This window comes from Alexandromys fortis, unplaced genomic scaffold, assembly GCF_014885135.2.
Source record: "Alexandromys fortis isolate MF-2015 unplaced genomic scaffold, M_Fortis_MF-2015_v1.1 scaffold_37, whole genome shotgun sequence".
NCBI classification, from domain to species: domain Eukaryota; kingdom Metazoa; phylum Chordata; class Mammalia; order Rodentia; family Cricetidae; genus Alexandromys; species Alexandromys fortis.
Genome location: NW_026067914.1, coordinates 1497236 through 1524933, shown reverse-complemented (window position 1 = coordinate 1524933; position 27698 = coordinate 1497236). Strand labels below are relative to the sequence as shown.

Below are 27698 nucleotides of genomic sequence, written 5' to 3'. Positions count from 1 at the left end.
ATGATGCTTTCTCCGCCCTCCCACTGCCTCCAGCCTCCTGACTCCACATCCACACCGGAGCCTGATTCTGAAGTCAGGAGCTCATGACTGCCTTCCAGGTGCATGGGAAAAGGAACTAGATAGCAAAGCTTTACAACACGACAGACCAATTAATCTCATTGCGCATGAAGTTGCCATGGGCCACACTTGGTGCTTTAGAGCCATACATGGGGTAAAGGAAGAGGGGAAGAGAACTGGATCCCCTGTTCTCAGATCAGCGTCAACATCTCTGCCATCCATCCATCCATTCAATACCTTGCCTTGCCATTCTCTCCAGTCCCCACCATTGGATGAAGGGGACAGAAGAGAACACCAAACTTACCAATGCCTTAGACAACACTCACTCACAATCTCTCTACGGGTAAATCATTACTTTTCTTTCCAGAGAAGAATAAACCAGGACTTATTGCAAAAAAAAATAAATAAATAAACCGAATCCCATGAATGATGAAAGCACTCGGTCAAGAACACAGTGAAGTCAGCGGGGAAGAACGCTAGGCCATTCTAAGACTTTTTTTTTTTTTTTAAGGTGGATTGTTTGGTATGTAGCATTACTAAAAGGAAAATTGTAAATCCATTATACAGTTGGGGTATTTTTCTAATATATACATAGAAAAAAAAAATCAAGATGCTTACTGACTCCAGGAAAAACAAAGAGGGGTCCAGGAATGGAAAGATAAATACTCTAGTCTAACTCAACTCTATGTAGCAATCATACACACAATCACTAAATATTGACTTGAGAATGAACCAAATCACAATAAATTACACGGGAGACAGGAACTATATATACCATAAGCTAGACTCACCTGTAGCAAAAAAAAAAAAAAAAAAAAAAAAAAAATAATACCTTTAACTAAAAAAAAAAAAAAAAAAAAAAAAAAAAACAATAATGCCTTAACTGCTAAAAAAATGAATTAAAACACAGTAAGAATGTAAGAAGTTAGAGAACACCAAGTACACTTTAGAAAATCTCCCACATGGTTGGCAGAAGTGCAAAATTAATACAACCACCTTGAAAATTAACTTGCATAGCAAGTTTAAGAACTGAAATACATCAAAAAATATGTCTTAATGCATGGCTTTATAAGATGCAACAAAGCTAAACAGTTCATTGGTCACCACTGGAGAACACTAGGGAACCAACCTATTAAATGTTAAGAAAGACATGTGTGGGAACATGGACAGAACCAGAGACCGCTGCATTAAAGGGAGTAAGTAGATTCAGAAAGACAAATACTTTTATTTCATATGCAGATGAGCGAGAGAGAGTTGGGGTGTCTGTCTGTCTGTACAAGGTGTGGAATATGTAACTAGGGACTATGAGAAGGAAGATACCTTAAGGGAAGTGGGGAAAATGGACTCTATGTGACAAGAAAAAAGAAAAGGGGACGGTGTGGGGGAGGGAAGGGAGAAGCAAAGGAGGCAGCGAGGAGGAGCGAAGACTAAGAACAAAGCATAGTGGCATCCATATATGAAAACGCCATAATGAAACCCATCATCCTGTATGCTAACTTCAAACTTTAAATTTTAAATGAAAAAGAGTCAGGTCTTTACTCCTAAATGGCTTTACTATATAAATTATTTCCCAGAGAAAGAAAATACAGTTGACTCACAGAGTGTCTCTCTAGAGTTTTCTGGGACCAAAAGAGAAACAGAATGATCACTATCATTATGTGAAAGAATGACCCAGATCAGACAGCTAAGCTCGTCAGCTTATTGCTATGTGGAATCATCTAGGACACAGGCTTTCGGGTATATCTAGGAGATGTTACCAGAAGAAACACCCACCCTGAATGTGGATGAACCATCCCACAGGCTGGATCCTGGACTGCACAGAAAGGAGAAGCAAGCTGGGCATCCGCATTGGCTCTTTCTGCTTGCTGACTGCAGATGCCACATGACCAGCTAGCTACCTGGTGCTGCTGCCACCCCGCCTTCCACTCCATGATGGACTGTATCTTCAAATCATGAGCCAAAACAATGCCTTCCTTCTTCAGGTTTCTCTGTGAGGTCTTTTATCCCTGCAACAAGGAAAGCACACCAGACAAAGGCAATCAATTAATGCTGATAAGACTAAAAAGTCATAGCTAGTAATATTTAACTTCCGGTAGAAGTAGTCAAGGCTATAAACCTCCTCCTCTACCCCCGCTAAGAAAATGAATCTTACCAGCCTCCAGAACTAAGAACCCATTTATTAGCCATACAAACACAGACGAAAACTAATAGTATCAAGTAGGATGAAATAATCAAAATCTAAAACGTGAAAAATACTAAAGAAAAATGACTAATTCTTTTTTAAAGTAATGGGGGACCAGAAGTGGAAGGGAAGTGGTCCCTATTGCTGAAGACACTATGCACTCTGGAAACAGGACCAAGAGACCCCTGAGCTGGGACTGGCCTGAGGACTAGCTGTCCTGGCACCAGAAGGCACCATGGAGGCGTCTAAAGGAGGGAGACAACCAACAGTCCTACCCAGCTACGCCTATAAACCACGGCAATGACCAGCAGGCCATGATAACCCTAAGGATACGGCACCAGCACAAACACCCTGGCAGGAACCAACAACTCTCTAATTAAACTTACGACCCACTCAACAAGAGATCTCATGCCTGGCACTGGAAACCTAGTCAATTACCCAGGAACACAAAGGCATGGCTCTTAGAAGAGAACCATCTTCAACCACCACTTTACTAAACCAGCATAATCCTTAACTAAAGTCTAAATGACTTATAACCAAAGAGAAGGGTAGTCTTCACCCCTCATAAAGGAAACTTCTCTTTGTAAAAGATGGAGGACCACTACAGAAAACCACAACCAATCAAAATGCAGAGTTGTGGAGCCCAATCCCAATGGCTACATCTACAAAACATTCCTGTACCTAAAGCTCAAGGAACATTGCAGAAGAAGGGGCAGAAAGATTGTTAAGAGCCAGAAGATCAGGCTGGAGAGATCGTACTCAGCTGTTAAGAACACTGGCTGCTCTTCCAGAGGACCTAGGTTCAATCCCCAGCACCCACCTAGCAGCACACAACTGTCTGTACCTCCAGTTCCAGGGAACTGACACCCTCGCAAACATATATGCAAAACGCCAATGCACATAAAATTTTTAAAAAGGAAGAACCAGAAGATTAAGGAGTTTGTTCTGAGATTGTGTCGCCTAATAACATCAGAAGCTACATCAGAAGCCCCACCCACATGACCGCCCAAATGCAAACAGAGCAAGGGTGACAGCAGTGGACAATGTCAAACTGGACAGAGAAAAGCCCACAGGCCTGAATCCTTCACAGGGACTGCTGGCAACTGAGGAGCAGAAGTGTTCTTCCCAGGGAAGAGAACACCAATTGGTTGTCCAGTGCCAAATGGTCAGCCCTGAAAACATACAAACAAGTAACACTACACAGACTGGACAGGTTATGTTAAAGAGTGTGCGTGTGCGTGTGTGTGTGTGTGTGTGTGTGTGCACATATATGTACAATTAGTGAAAAGAGGCCATGGATTTGAAGGAGAATGGGGAGGGGTTAAGAGAGCGTTTGGAGGGAGGAAAGGGAAGGAAGAATTGTTGATTATGTTATAATCTCAAAATTAAAATGGAAGAATGGATGAAGAAAGTGTGGAATATATACACATTAGAATACTACTCAGCAGTAAAAAACAATGACTTCTCGAATTTTGCATGCAAATGGATGGAAATAGAACACACTATCCTGAGTGAGGTAACCCAGACCCAAAAAGATGAACTTGGGATGTACTCACTCATAATTGGTTTCTAGAGATAAATAAAGGTCAGTGAGTCTATAATTTGATCTCCTAAAGAAGCTAAATAAGAAGGTGATCCCAAAGAAAAACATATAGCTATCCTCCTGATTATGGGAAGTAGACAAGATTGCCGGGCAAAAAATGGGATCTTGGGGGGGGGGGGGAGGGAGGTAAGGGGAGATGGGGAGAGAAAAGTGAGAAGGGGAGGTTGGGGGGAACTTGGGAAACGGGATGTTTGGGATAAAGGAAGGTCGGATAGGGGAGCAGGGAAGCACACATCTTAATTAAGGGAGCCATCTTAGGGTTGGCAAGAGATTTGGTGCTCCCAGGTGCCCAGGGCGATGTCCCCAGTTAGTTCCTGGGGCAGCTGAGGACAGAGAACCTGAAATGACCCTATCCTATAGCCATACTGATTAATATCTTGCATATCACCATAGAACCTTCATCTGGAGATGGATGGAGATAGAGACAGAGACCCACACTGGAGCACTGGACTGAGCTCCCAATGTCCCAAGGAGGAGCAGAAGGAGGGAAAATATGAGCAAAGAAGTCAGGACCACGAGGGGTGCACCCACCCACGGAGACAGTGGGGCTGATCTATTGTGAGCTCACCAAGGTCAGCTGGACTACGACTGAAAAACCATGGGATAAAACCGGACTCTCTGAATATGGCGGACAATGAGGGCTGCTGAGAAGCCAAGGACAATGCCACTGGGTTTTGATCCTACTTTATATTCTGGCTTTGTGGGAGCCTAGCCAGTTTGGATGTCCACCTTCCTAGACCAAGATGGAGCGGGGAGGACTTTGGACTTTCCACAGGGCAGGGAACCCTGACTGCCCCTCAGACTGGAGAGGGAGGGGGAGAGGAGTGGGGGGGAGGGGGAGAGGAGAGGGAGGAGGGGGGAAAAGGGAGACGGGGAGGGAAATGGGAGGCGGGGAGGAGGCGGAAATCTTTTTTTTTTTTCAATAAAAAAATTATATTTAAAAAAAAATGAAAATAGTAGTGGGAGAGGAAGGAGACTTTCAAGTACTAAAGAACTGTGAGACATATCAACACAGCAGCAAACAGGCTCTTTCAGTCTTTAATATTATCACGCAATATCACATAATACATACATTAGCTATTTTTAAACCAGGTGTGGTCGCATGCCTATAATCCCGACATTTGGGAGGTGGCAAGAGGGAGAGCAGTCGTTCAAGTTCATCCTTAACGACACAGCAGTCAACTACAGAGCAAGTGCAAAAAAAGAAAAGAAGAAGGGAGGGAGGAGGGAGGGAGGGAGATAGCTGGACAGATGGAAGGAAGGAAGGAAGGAAGGGAGGAAGGAAGGAAGGAAGGAAGGAAGGAAGGAAGGAAGGAAGGAAGGAAGGAAGGAAGGAAGGAGAGCAGCCCCACATCACCAGGGAAATACATACTTAGAAAAAAAAAAAAACATCCACTAACCTGGAGAGACTGATAAAAATGGACAAATACCAAGATTGACAAATGAGTGGGAAAACACTTCTTCAGCAACTGCTAGAAAATACAAAATAAGGGAAATTTAGGGAAACAGTTTGGGAGATCCTTAAAGGCTTCATATAATACGCTCCACACACAGCAAGAATCGGCCTGTATCCTATGCATTTACCCAAAAGAAAGTAATGCATATGTCCATAAACGGAATGGGTCGCTTGTACAAAGCAGCTTTATTCATAAAGCAAAACTTGAAACAACCTAAGAGTTCATCTTCACCAGCAGTTAAACACACTGTGGTGTATTCCTACAAGAGGATACTAGAGGAACAGAACAGAACAGAAAGTGTTGCTCACGTGTAAAAATCAGGGATCAATCTGAGCATGGAAGAACAAAATGCACTGTTCTAATCAAAATATGCCAGACATGAGAGTACATACTGTGTGATCTATTCATTTATAATTTCACAAAAAAAGAAAAATCTAATTTATAGTCACAGAAAGCAGATAGGTCACTGAATAGAGCAGGGTACGGGGGGGGGGGGGAGAAGAGGTGAACTAGACACTTCCGATTTGTAGAGACCTTTTGGGTGGGCACAGTGGCGGGCAGAGATAAGCAGATATTCACACGTTAGTCGAGAACTTTTCAAACTGCAAACTTACAGCGGCTGCCTTTTCCTCTGTCTGAATGATCATCGTGTAAGAAAACCTCACCCGCGTTCCTTCCTTCAGCCTTGTGGTTTACTACTATTCCCAGGCAGCAGACTTTAAAATAGTATAAGCAAAATTTCCTGGTGCCTTGTAACACACATTATTCATTTTCAATAAAATCTCCACAACTTAAAAAAAGATTAGGACTTTGACATTTTGCTTCTGCTAAATTTCATACTTAATTTGAAATAAATTCAAATCTTTGTTAGGGCTTAAGGGAGTCCTAAACAATCTGTGCTCCCTCGTGGCCTAACGACCCAAGAGACAAGTCGGGGACACAGAGATGACACCAAATGACAGCATATAATGACCGAGTAATACTGAACCCAGACCTAGAGAGGCCTCGCTGAGCTATGGGCAGCTCTGAAGCAAAGGCTTCCCCTTTCCTGCAAGATTCACAATGTAGCTGAAAGGAGGCTTGACCAACGCAGAGAAAAGGGAGAAAGGGACCAGCGTGTCCAGCCCTGTTTCCCACGCTCCTTCCTCTCCTTGGAAGGTGGGAGGGGATCAGGATTTCCCAAGAAACTGCCCATTTTATCAGCTGTCCACGGCTCTCCAAGTACAACACAGGCAGCTCACACCTAACACTCACGGAGGCACTGTGCACTCGCTGCAGGGTCACTGTGGCTCTTGCATTCGTAGTGGCCCAACTCAACTGCATGTGGCTAAGGTCCGTGACTTCATATATATCTCCTTCATTTCATTTTAACTTCCATGGGTCGAGAGGCCATTCACAAACCGTCATGCTTTCTTACTGGTTGAAAAGAGTTTCTGTATGCTAACGTGGCACCAATCAGCGACTCCTTTGTTGGGTTGAAGTCATCTTAGAAAATCACATTCTAACACACACACTGAAGACAATGATGATGATGGTGGTTCTTGTGTTCACTCCTAACTCATCCAGACGCAGGCTATGTCGTGAAACCACAGCCTAGAGTGTCTATCACCAAGCGGGTTTTGAAGGGTTTCCCACAGAAGGGAATTAAAGAGCTGATTAATAATTCCCTTACTGCAAAAAAGGGGAGCCAGCCCGTGAGTCGCTGCGTGAAGCATAATCTGCAAACCGACGGGGCCGCGTGGTCCTGCTAACAATTGTGGAAGTATCGGTTTTCTAAGACAATCCCTCTAACTCATCAGTTTTAGCCAAACAACAAGAGCAATCTAGAATACTTGCGTGCTTACGCCGTCACCATCCTTTGTTGTCCATGGGCCCCAGCTGTAGTAGATAGGAGTTCTGAAATGCCTCCCGCATAACTTAATTTAAAATACAACACTTTATCACCCAGGCGCCTGCATTCTAGAGATTAACAGGAGTCTCAAGTTTTCAGGTATGGTCTCTATTCTCATTCTCTTAACAAGTATCTATACCGTACAATTTTGAAACTAGAACCATACAAATCATATTCGATATAATTTTAACACTAATACTGTTGCTTAAGATAATTAAACATAATTATATCATTATCATGAGTGTCATTTTCCTCCAGGTTCATAAGAACACATTATTCTAATTAACAAGCTCAGTGAACTTCTACATACAATTCCTCACATCCCAGCAAAATAACCAATGCAGTTTTCTCTTCCTACATGGAAGTGTTAGCTAAAGTACCTTTGGTGGTCTGGAAAAGTGAGCCTTTCTCCATAACTAAGTCTTCCTTTTCCTCCTCATCTTGTCTATTTTGCATCTTAGATCTGAGTAATAAAGAGACTAGCATGACCCACTAACACCAAAACAGTTGAGACAACAGGCTTAGCGGTCTGGAAGCAGCACGCAGGCCACGTACAGTAGTCTTGCCTATTTTGAGGTTGAGGCACAGACTCCATGCCAAGAGCAATCTGTAACTGACAGCTGCCTTTCAGTATCACAAGCCGTGACTTCATTCAGATAAAAGGTTATGAAAAAAATCTTTCCTAAAATCAGAAGGAAGTGAGAGGAAGTATTCCCAAACTAAGACAAGTTCTTCCCAGAAATGGCTAGCACTGACTAAGCAGTGCACGTGGGGAACCATACAGATGTTTCATGTATACTTTTACACACAGAAAAATAAAATCTACCTAATTCTCAAAATCGAAGAGGAAAATGTCCAAGACACATGGAAAAGGCTATTCTTTCACAAGTTACACAATAAACAGATATCCATATGTAATGTAGCAACTGTGACGTACTCACCTCTCTAGCCATCTGTCCTCTGAGAATATCCCTTGCTATTTAACAAAGTGCCTTTTTTCACTCATTCTAAAGCTGACCTCTCTCTCCATCCAGGGCTTATTTCTGGATGATAGACTTTAGGGGGATATAACACTATTTAAAACTGACCTCTCTCTCCATCCATGGCTTATTTCCGGATGATAGAATTTAGGGGGACATAACACTATTTAAAGTAACGGCTGATTTCTCCAACCGGAAAGAAAAAAAAAATGAACATTCCCCTAAAATACCTTCTAAAACATATCATCCTCACAAAAATGCTGCCCATAATTACATGTTCCAGCTGGTTTTGTTAAGATTTCACAACACAACAGAAATAACTTTCATCTCTAATGGGAAAAAATACATCAATTATATCAGGAAGAACAGCACCTGACAGTTGTGTACGTTTTGTTTGTACTACAATATACATAATAGAAACAGTCACCCACGGGAATAATAGTATTGGTTTGTAACTGTGAACGAGGATTTTTAATAAGCTTTTTTCTTTGGTTGCTTTATTTTCCACTGTTTTTGTTTTGTTCTGAGGCAAGGTCTTACCACGTGTCTCCCCGGCTGGCCGTGAGTTCACGCGTCCTCTGCCTTGCCTTCGACAGGGCCGGGATGAGAGGCATCTGCTTCCTTGCCACACCTGCTGCACACGTGGAATTACACTACCAATCACATTCCAGTTCCCTGCTTGTCAGTCATAGACCGACACCCTAATAATACCAGTGCCTTTTTCCTTTAAAGTCTGCTATTTTACACCGGTGTGAAACTGTGTAACTATTTTCTCATTTCATTGACTACTTCCACAAAAGCATCTTTGGAAAGACATTTATAAACTGTCCACTGCAAAGTTACAAGCGAGAAGTACTCATCAGCTGTGGCAGCCCCCGCCTGTATTCCCAGTAGTCCCGGATGCCAAGGCAGGAAGAGCCTTGAGGCTAGCCTGAGTTAAAAAGGAAAACCTGTCTTACTATTTGTTTGTTGGGCTCTGCATACTTGTAAAAATCAGAAAAGAAATAGGAGGATTTTGCTCAGCAACAGAGGTACTAGTCTAGCATGCTGGGGGCCTAGCTACATCCTCCCCTGTAAAAGGAAAAAAGGAAAGAAACTCTGTTTTGACCAAGATAATGTAATTGTAGAATTTACTGACAATCTCCAAATGCCATTCACCTTTACAAATGAATGACTTGTGACAAAGATGACTTGACCTTGACAATGAAATGAAAGGTCACTCTGACATCAGTATTCACAGTTAGCAAGTACTGAAGAAAACAGTTACCTCCTTTTAACTTTAAAGTCAAAACATAAGCACAATTAGAACAAAAATTCAAGGAAATGTTCAGGATACACACATCTGCATGCATTTTTAGGCAAACTTCCAAATATATCAAATACAACCAAACGATAACTTTGAATCAAGATGAATGTCAGAAATATTTAAGCTTGCACTAGTGCAGCAAGGAAAATGGAAAAAGACAAATGGCAGATTTCTAGGAGGGAGAGAAATCACACGCTTCCTTTATCATAGAACAAAAGTCTGCAAGTCTACATTGTAATAACACCGCCTGTCAAGTGAATCTCTATTCAAGAACACAATTTCCAAATTGTATCTTCAAATGTCCTCTCCCAACAGTCCAATCAAATGCTCAACAGTCAAAACACATTTCACTTAAGATGCGAACCTTAAGTATAATTTTCTCTCATCCAATCACTAAAGAATTCCACTACTTGATTTTTATATGCTTCATCTGAAAAACTCAAGTTTTGCCCTCCTCCTCCAAGGTGGATATCGAATGTCATCTAAGCATTAAGTAGCAACCAAAACCAAACAAAAAAAAAAAAAACCTAGATTCAAACATCTTTTCACCGCGTATGCTTCATCGGGCTTTGATAAAGACAGCGCCATCTGGGGTGGAGGCGCCCTCTTCCTTCTCGTTGACTATCTCCACAGTTCCAGAAGCCGACACGATAACCATGGTTTTATTTGCAGACACCAACTTCTGTTTCTCTGCAACAGCTGCACAAACAGCAACGATCTCGTCGCTTTCAAAGTCATAGTCAGGGATTGACTCTGGGGAGATGTCTGTTCCTTCGGGTGGAATTTCTTTTTTTTCAATCCTCCGAGCTACTTTCTGCTGTTCCTGGAGCTTTCTTGCCCAAGAAAGGTCCTCCTTCCATATTTCTGGGTTCATTGGATATATGTGGAGGGCTACTTGAAAACTTCGAATTGCCTGGGGGAAAAAGATTTTTTTTTCATTTGTCTTATTTCTGAAAATCACCATGTTAGCTACAATTACATACATACAAGTGAGTATGGGTATGTATGCAACCATACATGTCTACTCTAGCATACTACTATAGCTAATTTTAGCACAAAACACAGGCCATCTGTCCAGATGATTATGGTAGAGAAAAATACAGATGTGAGGGGGAAAGACTGAGAAAACACTAATGGGCTAAAATTAGGGGCACTGGTACTAGGGCTTGAGCACCTTAGCAGAATCGTACACTGTGATCACATAAGGGTTTATCCCTCAGAGGGGGATCACACAGTTCAACATAGACAACTGGTATAACAACACACATGAAAGATAAAAATCAGAGGATTTGTCCCAATAGGTGAAGAAAAACAATATGACAAAATTCAGTGTCTTTTTGTGATTAAAAAGTCAACAATCTAGGAATACATGAAAATAAAAGCCATGCAATAGAACACCCAAAACCAACATCACATTCAACAGTGAAAAACTGAGTGATTTCCTGCAAGATCAGAACGAAGCCAGTCTTCCCATTTCTCTTTTTTAAATTTAGAGATTATAATATAATTACATCATTTCTCCCTTCCCTGTCCTCCCTCCAAATGCTTTCATATGCTCTTTCTTACTCTTTAAAATTCAACACTGCTTTTTTTCATTGTTATGCATATATATATATGTATATATTCCTAAATATAACCTCCTCAGTCTATATAATGTTACTTGCATGTATGTTTTCAGGGCTGATCATTTGGTATTAGACAAGTTGGTATGCCCTTCCCATTTATGTTCAAAACTGAACTTTAAATTAAGCCAGAGAATTAAAAAAATACATAAATCATCAAAATGGAAAGGAAGAAGTAAAATTAACCCCATTTGCAGGTGACATTATCTTACTTATAGAAAGACTCCACAAGATAACTATCAGAACTGCCAGTCGCAGGGAAAGGTGCCTGAGTCCTCGCTTACTCAGGAAACTAAAACAGGAGGATGATTTGCACCAAGGAGGTCAAGGCTAGCCTGGACAAAATAGTGAATCTCAAATAAACAAACAAAAAAAAACTGTGAAGACTAATAAGCTCCAAAAAGCTGCAATATATGAAATCAACAACAAATATAAATAGGCATATTAGTATATATATGTGTGTGTGTATGTATATATATATATATATACATACATATATGGCTTAAACAATATTATGCCGCTCAGACTAATAATGCTCCCCACAAGAGTCACAGACTGTAAAAGAAACTCCAGTACGGGCATGAGAAACCCAGTCACAGTGTTGGTCAGGGTAATCCTAGAGACTCCTAAGACATTGTAGGCTATTGATGTTGCCTCTGGTTGCCCCTCAGAGGTGTAATGTTAAGTCACTATTGCTGAGAAATCATGCACTTCAGATACAGGACTCAAGATCTGAGCTAAACTGACTCAAAGGTCTGCTCCCTGAGGAGAAGCTTTCATAGCACCACAAGGCACTAAATAACTTGCTAAGGAAGGGAAGCAACCAAAAGTCCTATCTAGTGCCTCTGAACAAGAACAAGGACCATCGTGGCAAAATACTGCACCCTAAGGGCACACCTCATATCTTGGTGGTAACCAATAGTTATCTAATAGGATTTAAGGCCAGCTCAACAGCAAGGAAAAGGTGCCTAGTACTGGAAACCTAGACAACTTCCTGGGGCTAATGAGTCATGGATCTTAGAGGAGAATCTACTACTACTACTTTAATAAATCAACAGTTTATAACTGCACTTTAAATGCTTATTCTTATGCCCACAGATAAGTGTAGTTCTCACCATTCATCAAAGAAACTTCTCTGCAACAGAGGGAGACCATTACAGAAAACCACAATTGGTCAAAACACATGGAACAACTGATCATGACCTCATGTACATAGCCCCAGTACATAGCCACAACACAACTTCTGAAACTAAGGCCCAAGGGCCATCAAGAAGAAAGGAACAAAAGACTAAGGGTCATAGAACTAGGAAATATGCTATGAGACTGTATTTCCTAGAAAAGATAGAAAAGCTTCATCCATGATAACTCAACAATATAGATGCCTAAACAAGACCAAGTACAACACCAATAGACATGGTAACATGGAAGGGGTCATTCTCACAGGGCTCCACCACTAGAAAAAGAACTACAGGCGAATAAGGAATCCTGAAAGAGGGAGGCATAGTCATCCCCAGAAATGAACACCCTAACTGGCTATCTGATACCAATCGGTCAGCCCTGAAATCACATCATGCAATTAACACTAAACGGACTGAACAGATTATATTTATGTACTTGTGAACTGACATATAATAAGCACACATACACATACACAGATACAACAACAACGAAGAAGAGGTCATGAATTTGAGAAGGAGCAAGTGGAGGGATATAGGAAGGGTTGGAGGAAAGAAAAAAAGAAAATGATGTAATCGCAATTAATTTTTAAAATGTCAAATTAGAAAAAGATGGAATACAAATGGCCAATATAAACATGAAAGAACGTTCAGCCTCATTAGCTATCAGAGAACACAAATCAAAACCCAGTGAGAATCTTTCATGAAAAGCATACAGGGATTTTAGGGAGAAAAACAAATTAGAAACTGATCTATTATTTGGCCCAGTTTTGATCCTGTGACAGCACCCCTGGGTATTTACTCAAAGGACACCAAATAGACACATCACAGAGATGCTTACGCATTGATATTTATGCACAATTGTCACAAGAGCTAAGTGGGAAACAGCCCAGGTATACAACAACGAGAAAGGAAAATGTGGTGGGTATACATATACAACGCATGTTTTAGCTATAAAGAATGAAGTTATATTGTTTTTAGGAAGATGAATGTGACTAGAGACAGTCATATTCAGGACATTAAGTCAATCTCAGAAAGACAAATATATATTTTCTGTCACCCATTGGTCCTAGATTTTATAAAGTCACATAAAACAATCTATGTATATATTAAATGGAAATAAAAGCAAATTTATGTAGAGGAACAATGTGGACTAACAGGGTGGGATAATTGAGAAAAAAAGGGGATAGAAAGAATACAGGAACCCAAGATGAGGCAGTAAAGGGTATACTCAATATACAACATGCAAATAGAAGAAACTTATTCTAAAAGTCAAAATATAATTAAATTTGAGCATTGTAACAATTAAATTTCTTTACCAGGACTATCTCTCCTAATCCAAGCTGAGCACGACCTAAAGTCTGCCAAGACTCCCATGAGTGTGGGTTACGCTTGACAGCCATTTCGGCTGCATGTACTGCTGGAAACATTTCATGAAGGGACATCAGGACCTATGTGCCAAAAAGAAGAAGAAACAAAACCTGTCATGAGCTTATGCAGCATAAACTAGCAAACTACTGGTAGGTAATTATATGCAAGCAATGATTTTCCTTTACAAAATATATTTTAATTCGGCATACAGCATTTCCATGGATTTTATCCTCTACTTTACATTCAATATCAGAAATTCTAGACTTTTACTCCCCAAATAAGTGAAAATAAAAAGTGTCTCTATGTCCATCTGATCGAAACCAAGTGGTTGTCCGGCCACAGCAGCTCAAGGCTGTCTGAAGGCTGGCTTTCATTACAGTTACTATAGTACAGTGTAATTTTTAGGAAACACACAAGTCTTGCTGTTAAACATAGATAAATGAATTCATTCAACCAGTCATCCAACAATAACAGTTTACCTGCGATGAGAATTAAACACCCTGCAGGCCTCACAACTGGGCTTTTTAAGCCACACATCAGAAAATTCACAGAACTAGAGATCTGATCGCCCATGGGAAACAGTTGTACTTCATTTGTATCCTTTGAGTCCATGAACATTGTGGAACATTCTTGACACGAACACCATTCTTAGGTTCTAAATTAAACTCTTCATATAGTTCCCACGAATCTTCCCCTAACCTGCACATATTTTAGCCCTGAATGTGAACGCTTTCAAATGAAGGGTTTTAAGGAACCTGCTTCAGTGAAATTAATTTATTTGTGTTCTTCCTCAATAAAATAAAGCTATTAAAGCATGTGACTTTCATTTCAGAGTATTATGTGTTAAAAATACTTGTTAATATACATCAAGGCTGAACTGCAATCACTTTTTAGAGGCTGTTTTGCTGCTTTAATTTTGAGAGTTTCCCTATGGAGCTCAAGCTCCTGGAACTCCTCACTCTCCTTGCCTTAGTCTCCCAGAGTGCTGGGATGGCAGCATGTGCCACCACACCCGGCTGTCTGAGACAGTATTCCTTAGATAACTAGTTCAGGTGCTCAGAGACTCTCTATACAGAGGGTTGCCACTAAGTACTAGAAATGCATATTTAATACAAATGCCAGTTTCTTAACTGGTAATCATATCTTTCCCAGCTTTTTTGCCCAGATCTATGCAATTTATTTTCTTTTCATCTCATCTGTATTTACCTCTTAGGCAGATGTGACTTGGGACCTCCACTTCCACTCATAAGCCTTACTTAGTTACTGTTCGGTTGGCTTTACGAGACCTAGAGAGGTTAAATGTCTTGTTCCTCAGTACTTCTTTTGAACAACAAGCCCTGTGGGGAATTCTTCCTATCAAGTTGATTTAGCTTACATACTGAATTATGTAAGATTAGTGCATGCAGAAATAACTAGAGGGGATGGAAAGGTTGAAAAGTGGATCCTAGAAGAGAACTTCCTACAACAAATGTTCCACTAACCTGTTCAAATAAGCCAAGGAGAAACCTTTGATACCTAAGGAGAAAAAAAACTTATCTTCCTGAGTTATAATGTCACAATGATATTTTAAATATTAACAAAAGTAAACCAAAAACCCCTGTAAAACAGAAGAAAAGAAGGTGAGAAATGAAGATGTAGCTATATGCTTCTTCTGACGAAGCTGCCTTCCCCCATCTCTTCGCAGGGTGGCATCTCTTCAGTTACAGCAGCAGGACCATCTTAGACCGAGTTTGTTCATCCTCCGAATCCTGTTAGCATGTGTCTGAAGACTTTCCAGACTGAAAGCAGAAGCCAGGAGTACAGTTTCATGCAGCAAGATGACCAGACACTTTAGAGATGGGTCATTCTTGTCAGCCTCCACCTTCTGCTTTTCAGAAATGGAGTGGTCAGGGTGCACCCATAGGTGTCGTTGCTGCCATGTAACTCACTGTTGATTTGTCTCTTACGGCTGTCCTCTTTCATGTTTGCTGTCCATTCCTATGTGGTTGTGACATACAGCCTGGGGAAGTTACCAGTAAGTTTGATATGACTGCCTTTTCCACCTTTACCTCCAAAATGGCTTTCCATAATTGAGTAGAAATTTTGTCTTTTCGTCCTCTTTTATTTTTTTTCTTTCTTTCTCTCTTCTTCGTCTTCTGGAAGTTCCACTCCCTCCCTCTTTGGTGACTGACACTACACTCCCCTGCTCCAATCCCTCCAGCTGTTGGACACAGCCCTTATCAATGGGCTTTATCAGCTGCAGCAGTTCTAAACCAGTTCTTTAAGCTTTTGAAGATGTTTCACCAAGGCCATACTGTGAATGATCACTCTGCTAAAGATTCCCAGGCACGCTGCTCACCATTACATGCTTGGTGACCACAATCACTTTCTGAGCAATGAAATACACAGTAAAAACCAAAACCAAACTGGCCAATCACAAAAGTATCTGCACCAGCCTGCAAAGCACCCATAAAGGCTTTCACAAATGTAGTTTTGGCAACCTTACCAAAGTAGCTGATCAAGTCAACATTGGTCATTCTAATTCCAGTATCTTCAATAGTGAGAGTTTGAGCCTGTTTGTTAGGAATAAGAATTGACAAGGAATTCCTTCTCATAGTCTTGTTACCGGGATCTGATATGCTCTCACATTTAATTTATACAAAGAATCTGATAAATCTGAAATGAATGCCCCCAAAAAAGATCTGTTTAAGTAGAAATTATTGATAATCAAGCGACATTAGATGGGCAATTTGTACATGAAAGGCAGTTTCAACCTCTGCTCCTCCATTGGTCAGGCTTAGGTCTGGGTTTCCTCAAACATCTTCACTGAGTGACTAGTACACACTCCACTAGGAGTAGCTCTAGGTATGCTGGAGCAGCAGATCCATACATTTAAATACATATATAGATATGCGTGTGCATATACATATACACACACACATGTATACCTGTATGTGTGTGTATATGTATACACATATTCCAAATACAATGCACCCTCATTCTGAAGAAAAATTAGCTACTGGTAGACAATTAATTTACAACCAAAGTAGAAACTTGCCGTCTATTTTAAAAATGTACTAATAATTTTATCCATGTTATACCTTCTCAAAGCTAGGTTGAAATAACAATTGACCTCATTGCAAAAGCAAATGCATTTCTAACTTTATATACAACATTTTAAATAAAATTTTTAAAAATAAATTGTATTGAAAGAAATGAGAGCAGACATATTTGTTCAGCACTGCTCACCAAACAAACACTGCCTAATTATATAGAAAAATCAAATTCCTTATGGTTGGTACCTGTGATTTCATCTCATAAAGGGTGGCATCATCTGGGGTCAGCTGCAGTGCTTCGTCCCACTTCTGGATTGCCTCCTGGTACCTGTAATTGTTAACGTTGCATTAATATCACTTTGATTCGTTTTGTTTTTCAAGACAGGGTTTCTCTGTAGCTTTGGAGCCTGTCCTGGAACTCACTCTTGAGAGTCTGGTCTCAAAATCATAGAGATCTGCCTCTGCCTCCAGAGTGCTGGGATTAAAGCTGTGCGCCACCACCCAATTTTTTTTAATTTCATATTTTAACTAAATCTTTGAGAGTACATGTTAAATTTAAAAACTGGGAACTTGAAAATAATTACTAAGAAAATTTCCTATTTAGAAATTGATAATAATACTGTTTTAAAAAAAAACCTTAGGCAAATTAAAAAAATGAAGGGAAAAATCAACAAGAAAAAAGGACAGAATATAAATAAGAGATCTTACAGATCTCTTTCTAAGATTTTGGAGCTCAGGCTAGCAAGATGGCTCGGGGGGGGGNCGATTGGATAGAGAGGGGCAGAGGAGAGCCTAACCCTGAGTTCAATCCCTGTATCCCACAGAGAGGTTAAAAAAAAAACTAACTTTACAAACTTGTCCTCTGACCTACACACACACCATAGCAGGTATAAACACATAATTAATAGTAATAATAAAAATACATTTTAAAAGAGCTTTGTGAGCTGAGAAATCGCTACCAAAATGTCTTTTTTTTTTTTTTTTATTTAACTTCACTGATGGGATCTGTACTCTAACAAACTTGTTTAAAATATTTGCAACCATGCCTAAGTTCTCCTACAGAAATCTACTTGGTAGAGATGTCAGTCTGTCCTGGCTAGTTTTATGACAATTTGACACACCTGAATTCATCTGAGAGGAAGGAACCTCAACTGAGCAAATGCCTCCATATAACTGAATTGTAGGTAGGCAAACCTGTAGGGCATTTTCTTAATTAATGGTTGTTGGGGGGAGGACCAAGAGCATTGTGGGTGAGGCCACTTCTGGGGTGGTAGTCCTCGGTTCTGTAAGAAAGCAGGCTGAGCAAGCCAGTAAGCAGCACACTTGCATGGCCTCTGCATCAGCTCCTGCCTCCAAGTTCTGTCTTGTTTGAGTTCCTGCCCTGAAGCTTCAATGACAGTGATGTGAAAATGTATGCAAAATAAACCTTTTCCTCCCCAAATTGCTTTTGGTCATGGAAAGGACAATTGTCTATTTTTGTTCATAAGTATACATATATGGCAAGCTTAAAAGATGGGTAAAATGCACCCAAAATAATATGCAGATGACTGGCTTCTAGTATGCTGTGGTTTGAATGTGTTATGTCCCTTAAAGGTGTCTATGAGAACACTTAGCCCAGATGGTTGCACTAAAGTTGTGGAACCTTTAAGAAATAGATCACTAGGGGCTGACCCAAAACAGAGTACACAGCCCTTTATCCTCTTCCACCAGGACGTGAGACATGAGGAGTCCAGCTGCACACTCCTGCCAGTGTGGCGCTACCTTCCTGCTCCCTAGGCAATGCTGCTGAGCACTATTCCTATTCCAACTACCTGCACCTGTCTGCAGCCCAGGGCTGTGAATCACTGACAATGTATGCCACAGTCAGGATTATCATGCACTAAATTCTCTTACATCATTTCTTGCTACTTGTTTTCCAGACCCTTCATTTCCTCATATGTGTTCTGTATGTACAATACTCAATGATAACTGTTATTGATTGGATGGATGGATGGATGGATGGATGGATGGATGGATGGATGGATGGATAGATGTATGCAAGTGTTGATGTGTGTGGAGGTCATAGGAAGGTATCCTTCTTTATTGCTCCTGCCTTCTTCATTTGAGCTAGGTCCTTTCTGAGCCTGAAACATTCCATTTCTGTCACGTTAGCTGGCCAGGGAGCTTCTGGGATCCACTATCTCCCAGCCAGCAATGCTGGGGTTCCAGGTACACATGGTCATGTCCAGTCTTAAGTGAGTGCTGGAGATCTGGACTGGGTCCTCATGCGTATTCAGTAAGCATTCTTCCAGACTCAGTCACCTCCCCATCTAACCCACATAGTGTTATTGCTATTTTAGAGTGCTTCAGAGAACAAGCTTACTGTAAGAGATCACTGTACATTACACCCAAAGTAAAACTGCACACCCTTCGTTATCACTGAGTCTCTTGACTTTATCAAAAGCCACATCAAGAGACTGGCCTAAACCACTCAGGTTTTTTATTTTTATTCTAGTTATTTTTATTTACACGCATAATTACACTGGCCCGAAATATATTTCTCATTTTCACATTATACTGCTTGGAAAAGACAAGTGATTAGTTAATTACAAATTATCACTACAAAGGTGAACAGTCTCTGAGCACTGACTACGATGCCAGTTACTTCACACGCATTATTTTACTTGACCCGCACCAGAACCCCAGGTGGCATTAATTATTATCTCCATTTTATAAATCAGAAAGCTGGAGATTAAAAGGGAAGCTAATTTGCCAAAGGCAGATAACACTGCAGCTACAAGGGAGAAGCAGGATGGGAAGGCAACAATTGTAACATCAAAGCCAAATGCTAAGCCACAACTTGATCCTATTTCCTCACTTAGTACTCTGCTATGGCAAACAAAAGTGAGTAAACAGGCTTCCCGGTGAGATAGGAAAGGACGGATGGAGGGAGAGACAGGTAAAGCTCATCAACCCTACCGACTGTAAGGGGGATTTAAGATGCAGTCCTGGGGTCAAGTGAGCCAGCAGCATCACTTGCACAGTGTGTACGGGAAGCAAGGAAAGCTGAGAATAAAATCTAAGTTTGGTATGGTAACACATGCCTGTAATCCCTGCACTCAGAAGGCAGGGACAGGGGGATCGCTCCAATTTCCAGGCCACTGTGTGTTACATAGTAATCTCCAGGCAACCAGGTATACATTGAAAAACCTTGTCTTACAAAAACAAAACATATCTCACTAGGCATCCTTTTTGAGTAGCCTTTAAGTTTTTCTAAGTATACTCTACTGTGTACACACAATTAAGCTCTTGTTTGAAATGTATCTATGTAATGTTCTGGACTACTGAAAGAAATCACGAGGAGACATTGATGGAGATTTTGTATGTTGTGTGAAGGACTAGGGAACAAACAAGACACTAAAATGATACAGGAAAAGGAATTCCTTTATGTGCGAGGCTAAATTTAAAGGGAAACTATAAAAAATGTTGGAGATTTAACCATGTTAATTCTGGTTGATTTTCGTCATTAAAAATCCTGGTGATTCTTCACTGCAGAATAGTTAGTTATGTTAATAATGAGACTGTGTTCTTTAAGGTAAAAGAAGGATTATGGTCCTACATAATAGTTAATAATTAATCATCATATTGTAGCCCTCTGAGTTACTGGGTTCTATATGATTGGCCTCTTAGCTATTCAGACTTTCACAGAGAAATTCAAACATGTTTATTAAAAACTTCAACATCTATGGTCGGTAAATGAAAATTACAGTCTAACTGTTACTATAATGGTTAATAATAGGACAAGAAGCTAGTATTATGAGTTTATATTAATTCTGAGGATATAAAAAATATACAGGCCTGAGGACATCAATACAGGTTGTAAGGGTCTGTCTGAGGCATAAAAGTTTGGGTTATATAGGTCTGAGAGGATATTCTGAAAAATATAAATACAATTTATAAGAAATAATGGCTTAAGATGTATTTAGAAATTATTACAAGATTTATTTCCCCTTCCACAGTATTGTTATAATAGGACTTCAAAATGTTCAGCAAACTGATAGAACAATGACTGCTTACTGTTTGGGTCACAAGCTCAAGACTTTAAATTTCTTTTCATTGTCTTCTAAATACAGGCTTATATGCTGTTTAACCCAAATCTACAGTTTTTGCTAGGACTCAAGGATGTGAGTCACTCCTATTGTTTTATTGATACCTGTTACCTGCTTTTTCTACAATATGGATTTCAGTACAGATTGATAATGCTAATATATCTAAAACTTGTATTTTTTATAAAATGGAGATTCATATAAACTTCAGAAAATTGAGAAAATTATAAAACTTGGTTCTACTTCTCATGAGTTAAAAGAATTATGGTATTTTTTATCTCTCCTGGTCTTGGGACTCTTCCCCTTCCTTAATTATTGAGACTGTGAGTTCATAACTTTAACTTCTTCCCAGTTTGTATCTATTTCACCAGGTTCCCACTTGGGGGACAAACACATCCAAGCATCAACTGCTGATAACAACCTGCTCCAAATAACTATGAGTCCTGAACTCTCTGAAACCTGATGTGGATCAGTCCAGCCAATGTGATTGCTGTCTGTTTAGCTTATCAGTGAACCAGATGCTTCTAAGTTCCCTCATTGCCTTTGACTAACACTGTAGTCTTCCAGGGCCCTGAGAGCAATGTCCTAAGGTCAGCAGGAAGTAATTACAGAAATAAATACGTTGTCCCTGTTCCCTCCCTGGAATGTTAGATAAAAAGAAAATTTCTCTGTCAGTCATCACAGGGATTTTGGTCAATCATGCCTTTAATAAATGATAACTCCTGTCTGGGTACCATTAAGTTAATGATGCTAAAACCTCAATTTCAGCCTCTGGAACAAACTCATCTCAGAGATTTTAGATGACGCACTATGCAAAGGCAGAAATCCTAAAGGGGCATATGGGAGCCTTAAGACTCAATTAAAGATATAATTAAAAAGGAGGAGCTAGGGCTATACCCACCGTCATCATATGTGTATTTTATTTTAAAATTTTAAATGTTTAAACTGTAAATGTCTGTGAGCAATCTGCCATGAATAGATTTTGGCATGAAAGCACCACCACATAATTTACCCAGGTCTAATGCGTAAATTAATGGTGTAAATCCATCTACTGGCTTATGAAAGGATCCCGACAATGTTTTGGTATAGGGAAAGAGGACAAAATTGAAGTTCAATTGATATGGTGTGTGGAACCAAAAAATACTGATCCTGATGTTGCTGATAATAATCCAGAAAAGCCAGAGTGAGACCAACTGGGCCTTTGTCCCTGATCCACCCAGTTTACACCCTGCTGTTTGGAAGGGAAGGAGACTGTTGGCAGTCAATGATAACACAACTTTTAGATCGACCTGCCACACAAGAGTTCCAGATTACTTGAAAATTTTATGTTGGGTATGGCAAAGGAATTCCTGTATGTTTTGCAAAGAATGCTGCTTTAGAGAGATGGCCTTGGAGTGCTTTCAAAACTAATAATGGGACATGATAAACAATGTACATATTATACCAAGTTATTACTTCCTCAAGGTAATTGGGTAAATGGTACTTCACCCCCTCAACGATTTCCTCCACACACAAAGGAACTGCGAGAGTCTAACAGGACTCTGTTGTGGAGACAATGTACTAGTATTATCCCACTAAAGGACATCTCAGTACACTCTTGACTGGTCTGGAAATTAAGATTGTAGTGACTCTTATCCTTTATCTGCAGCAGAATCTTGGAACCGAGAACTGTCAGGTAGAATCTGGTATTCCGATACAAAATTTTACAGACTTATGTTTGGAAACTTGCTGCTGCCATGGGAAAAGTGGCAGGACAATCCAGTTCCACAAAATCTGTTTGCCCCCTCCCCAAAGGAACTGTTTTGGCTTATGTCAAAAGCCTTATTTTCCTTTAGTGGAAGAGATAAAAATCTCCATAAATAGTATTGTGTTTAATGTATCATGCCCTGATTGTATTTTGACTAATTGTATTTCTCAAGTGGAGTGGATGACCGTGTACTGGTTTAAAACAACCTTCTTTTTAATGTTGCCTGTGCATGTAAATGATCCATGGTTTGATGACAACGGGTTACAAGTAATTGAAGAAATTAAGAAAGCTTTAGGTAGACAGAAACGTGCTGTTGGATTAGTTGTAGCAGGAATTTCTGCTCTTGTTGTTATGCTAACTACGACTACAGTTGCTTCAGTGGCTTTGTCTCATCTATTCAATTTGTTAATCAATTATCTAAGAACGTTTCTATGACATTGGAGACACAAGAAGACACAGATGTAAAAATAGAATATAAGCTGAATGCCTCCACCACCGCTCCCGAAAGGGTAAGGTCTCCCTGGGGGAATCAACAAAGTCTGACATACCAAGTTGAGGCAAGACCAAGTCCCTCCCCGCTATACCAAGGTTGAGAAAGGTATCCCATGAACTGACTTTTTGGAAGGCTTTTAAGACAGGAACTTACTACATACCAGGCTGGCCATAACTCACACAGGCCTTCCTCTGCCTCCTGAGTACTGAGATTGCAGGCGTGTACCACCTTAATACCTTTTAACACACCTACCTGAACACTATGTTTAGTTTTAGGTGTAAGGCTACTCAAACTTTAGGAGTTCCTTTCTAATAATGTGAAAATAGTACAGCCATCTTACTGCTCATCACTCAAACTTCTTCATTATTCACCTCAGTTTTATCTTTTGTAAATATCATATTTACTGTGTTTTCTTTTTTCTTGATAATTCCTTCCATGTACACAATGACATATGATCATATCCTCTCCCTTTGCCCTCGTCCAGCACTCCTCACTCCTTAACAACCCCCCTCCTGGTTTTTTCCTCTACCTCTTCTTCTTTATAATCCATTAAGTCCAATCAGTGCTGCCCATATGAGCATGGTTGTGGGGCTGTACAGAAGGGTGAGCAATCTATCAGTTCTACCCCAAGTTTACAAAGTGTCATCACAATTCTGGGTATTTTCTACTAGCTCTACCTTTACCAACAATAAATCACAAATCTGGGTTTTTAATGTATTGTACTTCTCATATGCATATGAAACATTTCTTCGTATCTTTAGATCCCAAAATGATTCCCTATAGCATACTAGAGTGTATATAAACATATACAGTACTTTAATTGATAGATATAAAAAAACTGGATTTAACCACTCCTTTTTTCAAGGCAAGGTGACCACAGGTTTTTCCACCCAGGCCATAGCTGACTGGAACAAAGGAAAACAGGCAATCCAAATAAACCAATCCAAGGCCTAGTTGACTATGTATAATTTCTATGGCCTGGTCCAACTGACATAAACCTATCAGATTCTTCTTTGTGGAATCTGAAAATAGGAAACTGGAGAGTGAAAACTCTGGGAGGAGCAAACTGAAAAAACAGGGAAATTAAGCAGCAGTAGGGCACAGCAGAGAAACTCGAGAGGAAGCCAATAATTCTCAACTTTATTGAGAATAAATGTGGTGCTCTGAATAACAATGGCCCCAAAAGGCTCATATATTTGGATGCTTAGTCACCAGAGTGGTACTATTTGAAAAGATTAGAAGGATTGGGAAGACTTGCGCTCTCCCTCACACACAGAATGTAGCTCCTCTACCACCCATTTGCATGTCACCATACTCCCTGACATAATGAAACTCTGACACTGCAACTAAGTCCCCAATTAAATGCTTTCTCTTATTAGAGCTGTGCTGTGAGAAGTCCTTCTGTCTATGTATTGCCTTTATTGGTTAATGAATAAAGAAACTGTTTTGACCTGTGATAGGGTAGAACAGAGCTAGGTGGAGAAAATTAAACTGAAAGCTGGGAGAAAGAAGGCAGAATCAGGAGAAGCCATATAGCTGCCACTGGGGACAGACGTGCCAGAAGCTTGCTGGTAAGCCACAGCTATATGGTATTTCACAGATGAACAGAAATGGGTTAATTTAAGGATACAAGAGTAAACCAGAAATACACTTAAGTTACTGGCCAAACATTATTGCAAATCATATAGTTTCTGTGTGACTATTTCGAGGTCTGGGCAGCTGGGAAAGAACAAGAGGCTTCTGCCAATAGAGTTGCATTGGTCATTGTGTCTCGTCAAATCAATAGAAGTGACTGAGACAACGTCCAAATCCTTAACAAGGCCTACAAAGTCTGGCGACCTTTTCTGTCTCTGACCTGACCCCTTTCCATGATACACTTCAATTATACTTTGGTCATACTCTACTATTCCTCAGGTACATCAGGCAAACATCTGCTGTAGGGCATTTTTAATGTTGTTTCCCCTGCCTGGACTTTTCTTTCCCTGAATAACTATACTACGAATACTCTAGACTTTTTCTTTGATTCCAACATATCGCAAGACACCCTTGCCTATATAGCCTAGATATTATTGACTAGCTAGTTCAACAAACTCAAATCTCAGTCGCCTTTCTGCCAAAAACATTACTTCTCTAACTTCTGACCAAATCAATTTTCATAATTCTTTGTTTCTAACAAAGCATGGTGAATCCTGCTAAGAACATCATCAGAACAGATTGATGTGGCCTCACATTCACAACGTCAATCAAATGTATACTCAACACACATTAGAAGCTACAGGCTGGGCACACAGCAATGAAGGAGACAAAATGTCTACTTTGATAGAGCTTACACTCCGATACAAAAAACAGACATCAAATGAGTAATTGAATAAATATGACTGCTATAAAAAAGATACAGATAATTAGAAGACTAAAAGTAACCCACACTGTCTCAGCAGTTTAAAGAGGCCTGAAATGGTATTATTTGGGTCATTGCTGAAAGACAAAAATTAAGTTTACCATATGAAAATCTGAACAAAAAAATATTCTAAAGAGAAAATGCAAGAGCAGACATGAGTATTTGTGAATATGTTTGATACTATTTGGGAGAGGAGGATGAAATTCAGCCTGGTTTAAGCACAGTGGTAAAGAGATAAAATGAAAACAAAGAAACATGCAGGGTCCTGAAATTTAAAAATAACACTTAAATTATATTTAGTCTTAGTGTTGAGTTGATACTGGTATTAATACTTTCATACAATTACAGGCACACTATAAAATTCAAACAATTATGTTAATCCACTAAGAATCCTTTTTAGCATAGTAAGAAATAGAAGTTTCAGATGCTTAGATTTTAAGTTAAGACTAGCATCACTAATTTCTCATTAACAAAGTAATTTCTAGAGCTGGGAGACAGCTTGTTTGGTAACGTGCCATCCTCACAGCCCGCAGACCTCCTGGCTGTCTCGAGACACTACTCTGTCTGTCCCCTTGCTTTGATGCTCTTCTCACCTGCAAACCTTCGCAAGCATTCTTCACTCAGCCCTAACCCTGCTCCTCCACTTAATATCGTGTCTTTATATGATCCAATAAACCTGCTTAAATAATATAGCACTCAGGAACTACATCTTTTGGTGAATGTAAACACACAAATCAACAAAAAGCATAAAACTCTGGAAAATGGTGCTAAATACCACACAGAGGATTCCAAATACAAGAGTAACAACTGGAGCAATGGTAGACCATAGCCTTGTTTGACCTCAGCTGAGAATATTCTTATCAGAAGACTCCCTGTTTTTGTCTCTCTGTGCTTATCCACTAGTAAAGATGGACCGCAGTTAAAATTCATTGTAGTGGAAGGGAGTGGGATGAATAGGGGGAGTGGAGGGCAGAAGTAATGGATGGAAATGATACATTGCATAATATGTGAATTTCAAAAGCAAATTTAAAATACTGTTTAAAAATAATAAAATACATGTTAGTAAGCAGGTAAATTTAAAACACAGATAAGACAGTGACATATAGGAGACAGGAAACTGGACCATAGTCAATGCATCAGAGGTCTCGGATGGTCCTACTAGGCAAAGGAAAGGTATAAACATGTCTTAAAATAAATCCTAAATTGCTCCAAGTTTCAGTAGATATCTCATACTGAAATTATACAGTTAGAGGGGATTAATCATAAGTCCATTCCAGTAATTAGGCTGCTTATTTACACAAATGGGTAAATATGCCCTCAGTAGTTTCTAATTAAGTATGGGCAGAGCCAAGTCATCTACGGCAGATTAACCGTGAGAACAGCAGAAAGAGCTGACATGGCATGAGGGTGGACACAACACTGCATGAAGGCCATTTCCCAAAGCAATGGCAGTTTCTACCTAGTGCAAGAAACTTGAGTTTTACCACACTAACCATAACCACACAGTCCTATTGTCTTTACATACCTACAAGAGATGGCTTTTCTGAGACATGTGAGAAGTCAGTTTCAATCTTCCAAGTCTGACTTCTGATAATGGAACAATTAAATATATTTACTGCCCACATTCACTTCCCACATAAATGTCAGGAAAACCAAGTCAGCAGAAATTAGTACCAATATCACAGAATAATTTTGACCAAATAAAGGAAGAAAATAAACTATGTGATCATAGCAAGCTGTCTTGTCTTCTTTTAATGATAAGACCACAAAGTATGCAAAGTATGCAAAGGGAAAAGCATAAATGGAATTCATTCCCTCCCCAGAGTAAATCCAATCCCTTTCTCCTTAGAAAAGCCCCTTATCAAATTTATTCTAAGAACATGTCAGCAAGGTGGCTCTGCAATAAAGGTACTTTCCCCAAACCTAATGACCTGAGTTTGATTTCCAAAACCTTCATGGGGAAAAGAAAGAACCAAGTCCCACAAGTTGCCCTCTGACCTCCACATGTGAACAATGGCACATGCCTACTATGCACATGTCATACTGAATGGTTGAATGGTTATCAAAATTACTCAGGTAAATACTGCTTATAGCACTATGGAAACTTCTCTATAGATTAATTTGAAAATCTGAATTTGTTTCTGTGTTTGTTCTATGCATTGAATATCTCTTGGAAGGAGAAATAGAAGCAATCTCCTGGGTAAACTTGGAGTAGGGGCATGCAGATGAAGGGATGGGAACTTGAGAAAGTGGGTTGCGGGGGTTGGGTTCAGGAGGCAGGTTGGAGACAGGACAG

At 39.9% G+C, this 27698-nt stretch overlaps 1 protein-coding gene and 1 long non-coding RNA gene across 2 annotated transcripts in view; one reads left to right on the top strand and one right to left on the bottom strand.

Moving 5' to 3' along the window:
• Nucleotides 1–1262: 1262 nt before the first annotated feature.
• Ttc33 (tetratricopeptide repeat domain 33) overlaps nucleotides 1263–27698 on the bottom strand; it is a 45294-nt gene continuing 18858 nt past the window's right edge. Inside the window, exons 3-6 of the mRNA XM_050138961.1 lie at nucleotides 16926–17007; nucleotides 13593–13724; nucleotides 5243–10389; nucleotides 1263–2063 (exon numbers count right to left, since the gene is read on the bottom strand). Of these exons, the coding sequence (XP_049994918.1) occupies nucleotides 10036–10389; nucleotides 13593–13724; nucleotides 16926–17007 (568 nt within the window). The 3' untranslated portion in view covers nucleotides 1263–2063; nucleotides 5243–10035. The remainder of the gene's footprint in view (nucleotides 2064–5242; nucleotides 10390–13592; nucleotides 13725–16925; nucleotides 17008–27698) is intronic.
• LOC126499679 (uncharacterized) lies at nucleotides 3510–10028 on the top strand. The gene is made up of 2 exons (XR_007591156.1): nucleotides 3510–3824; nucleotides 4236–10028. It is a non-coding gene; the product is annotated as an uncharacterized lncRNA (long non-coding RNA).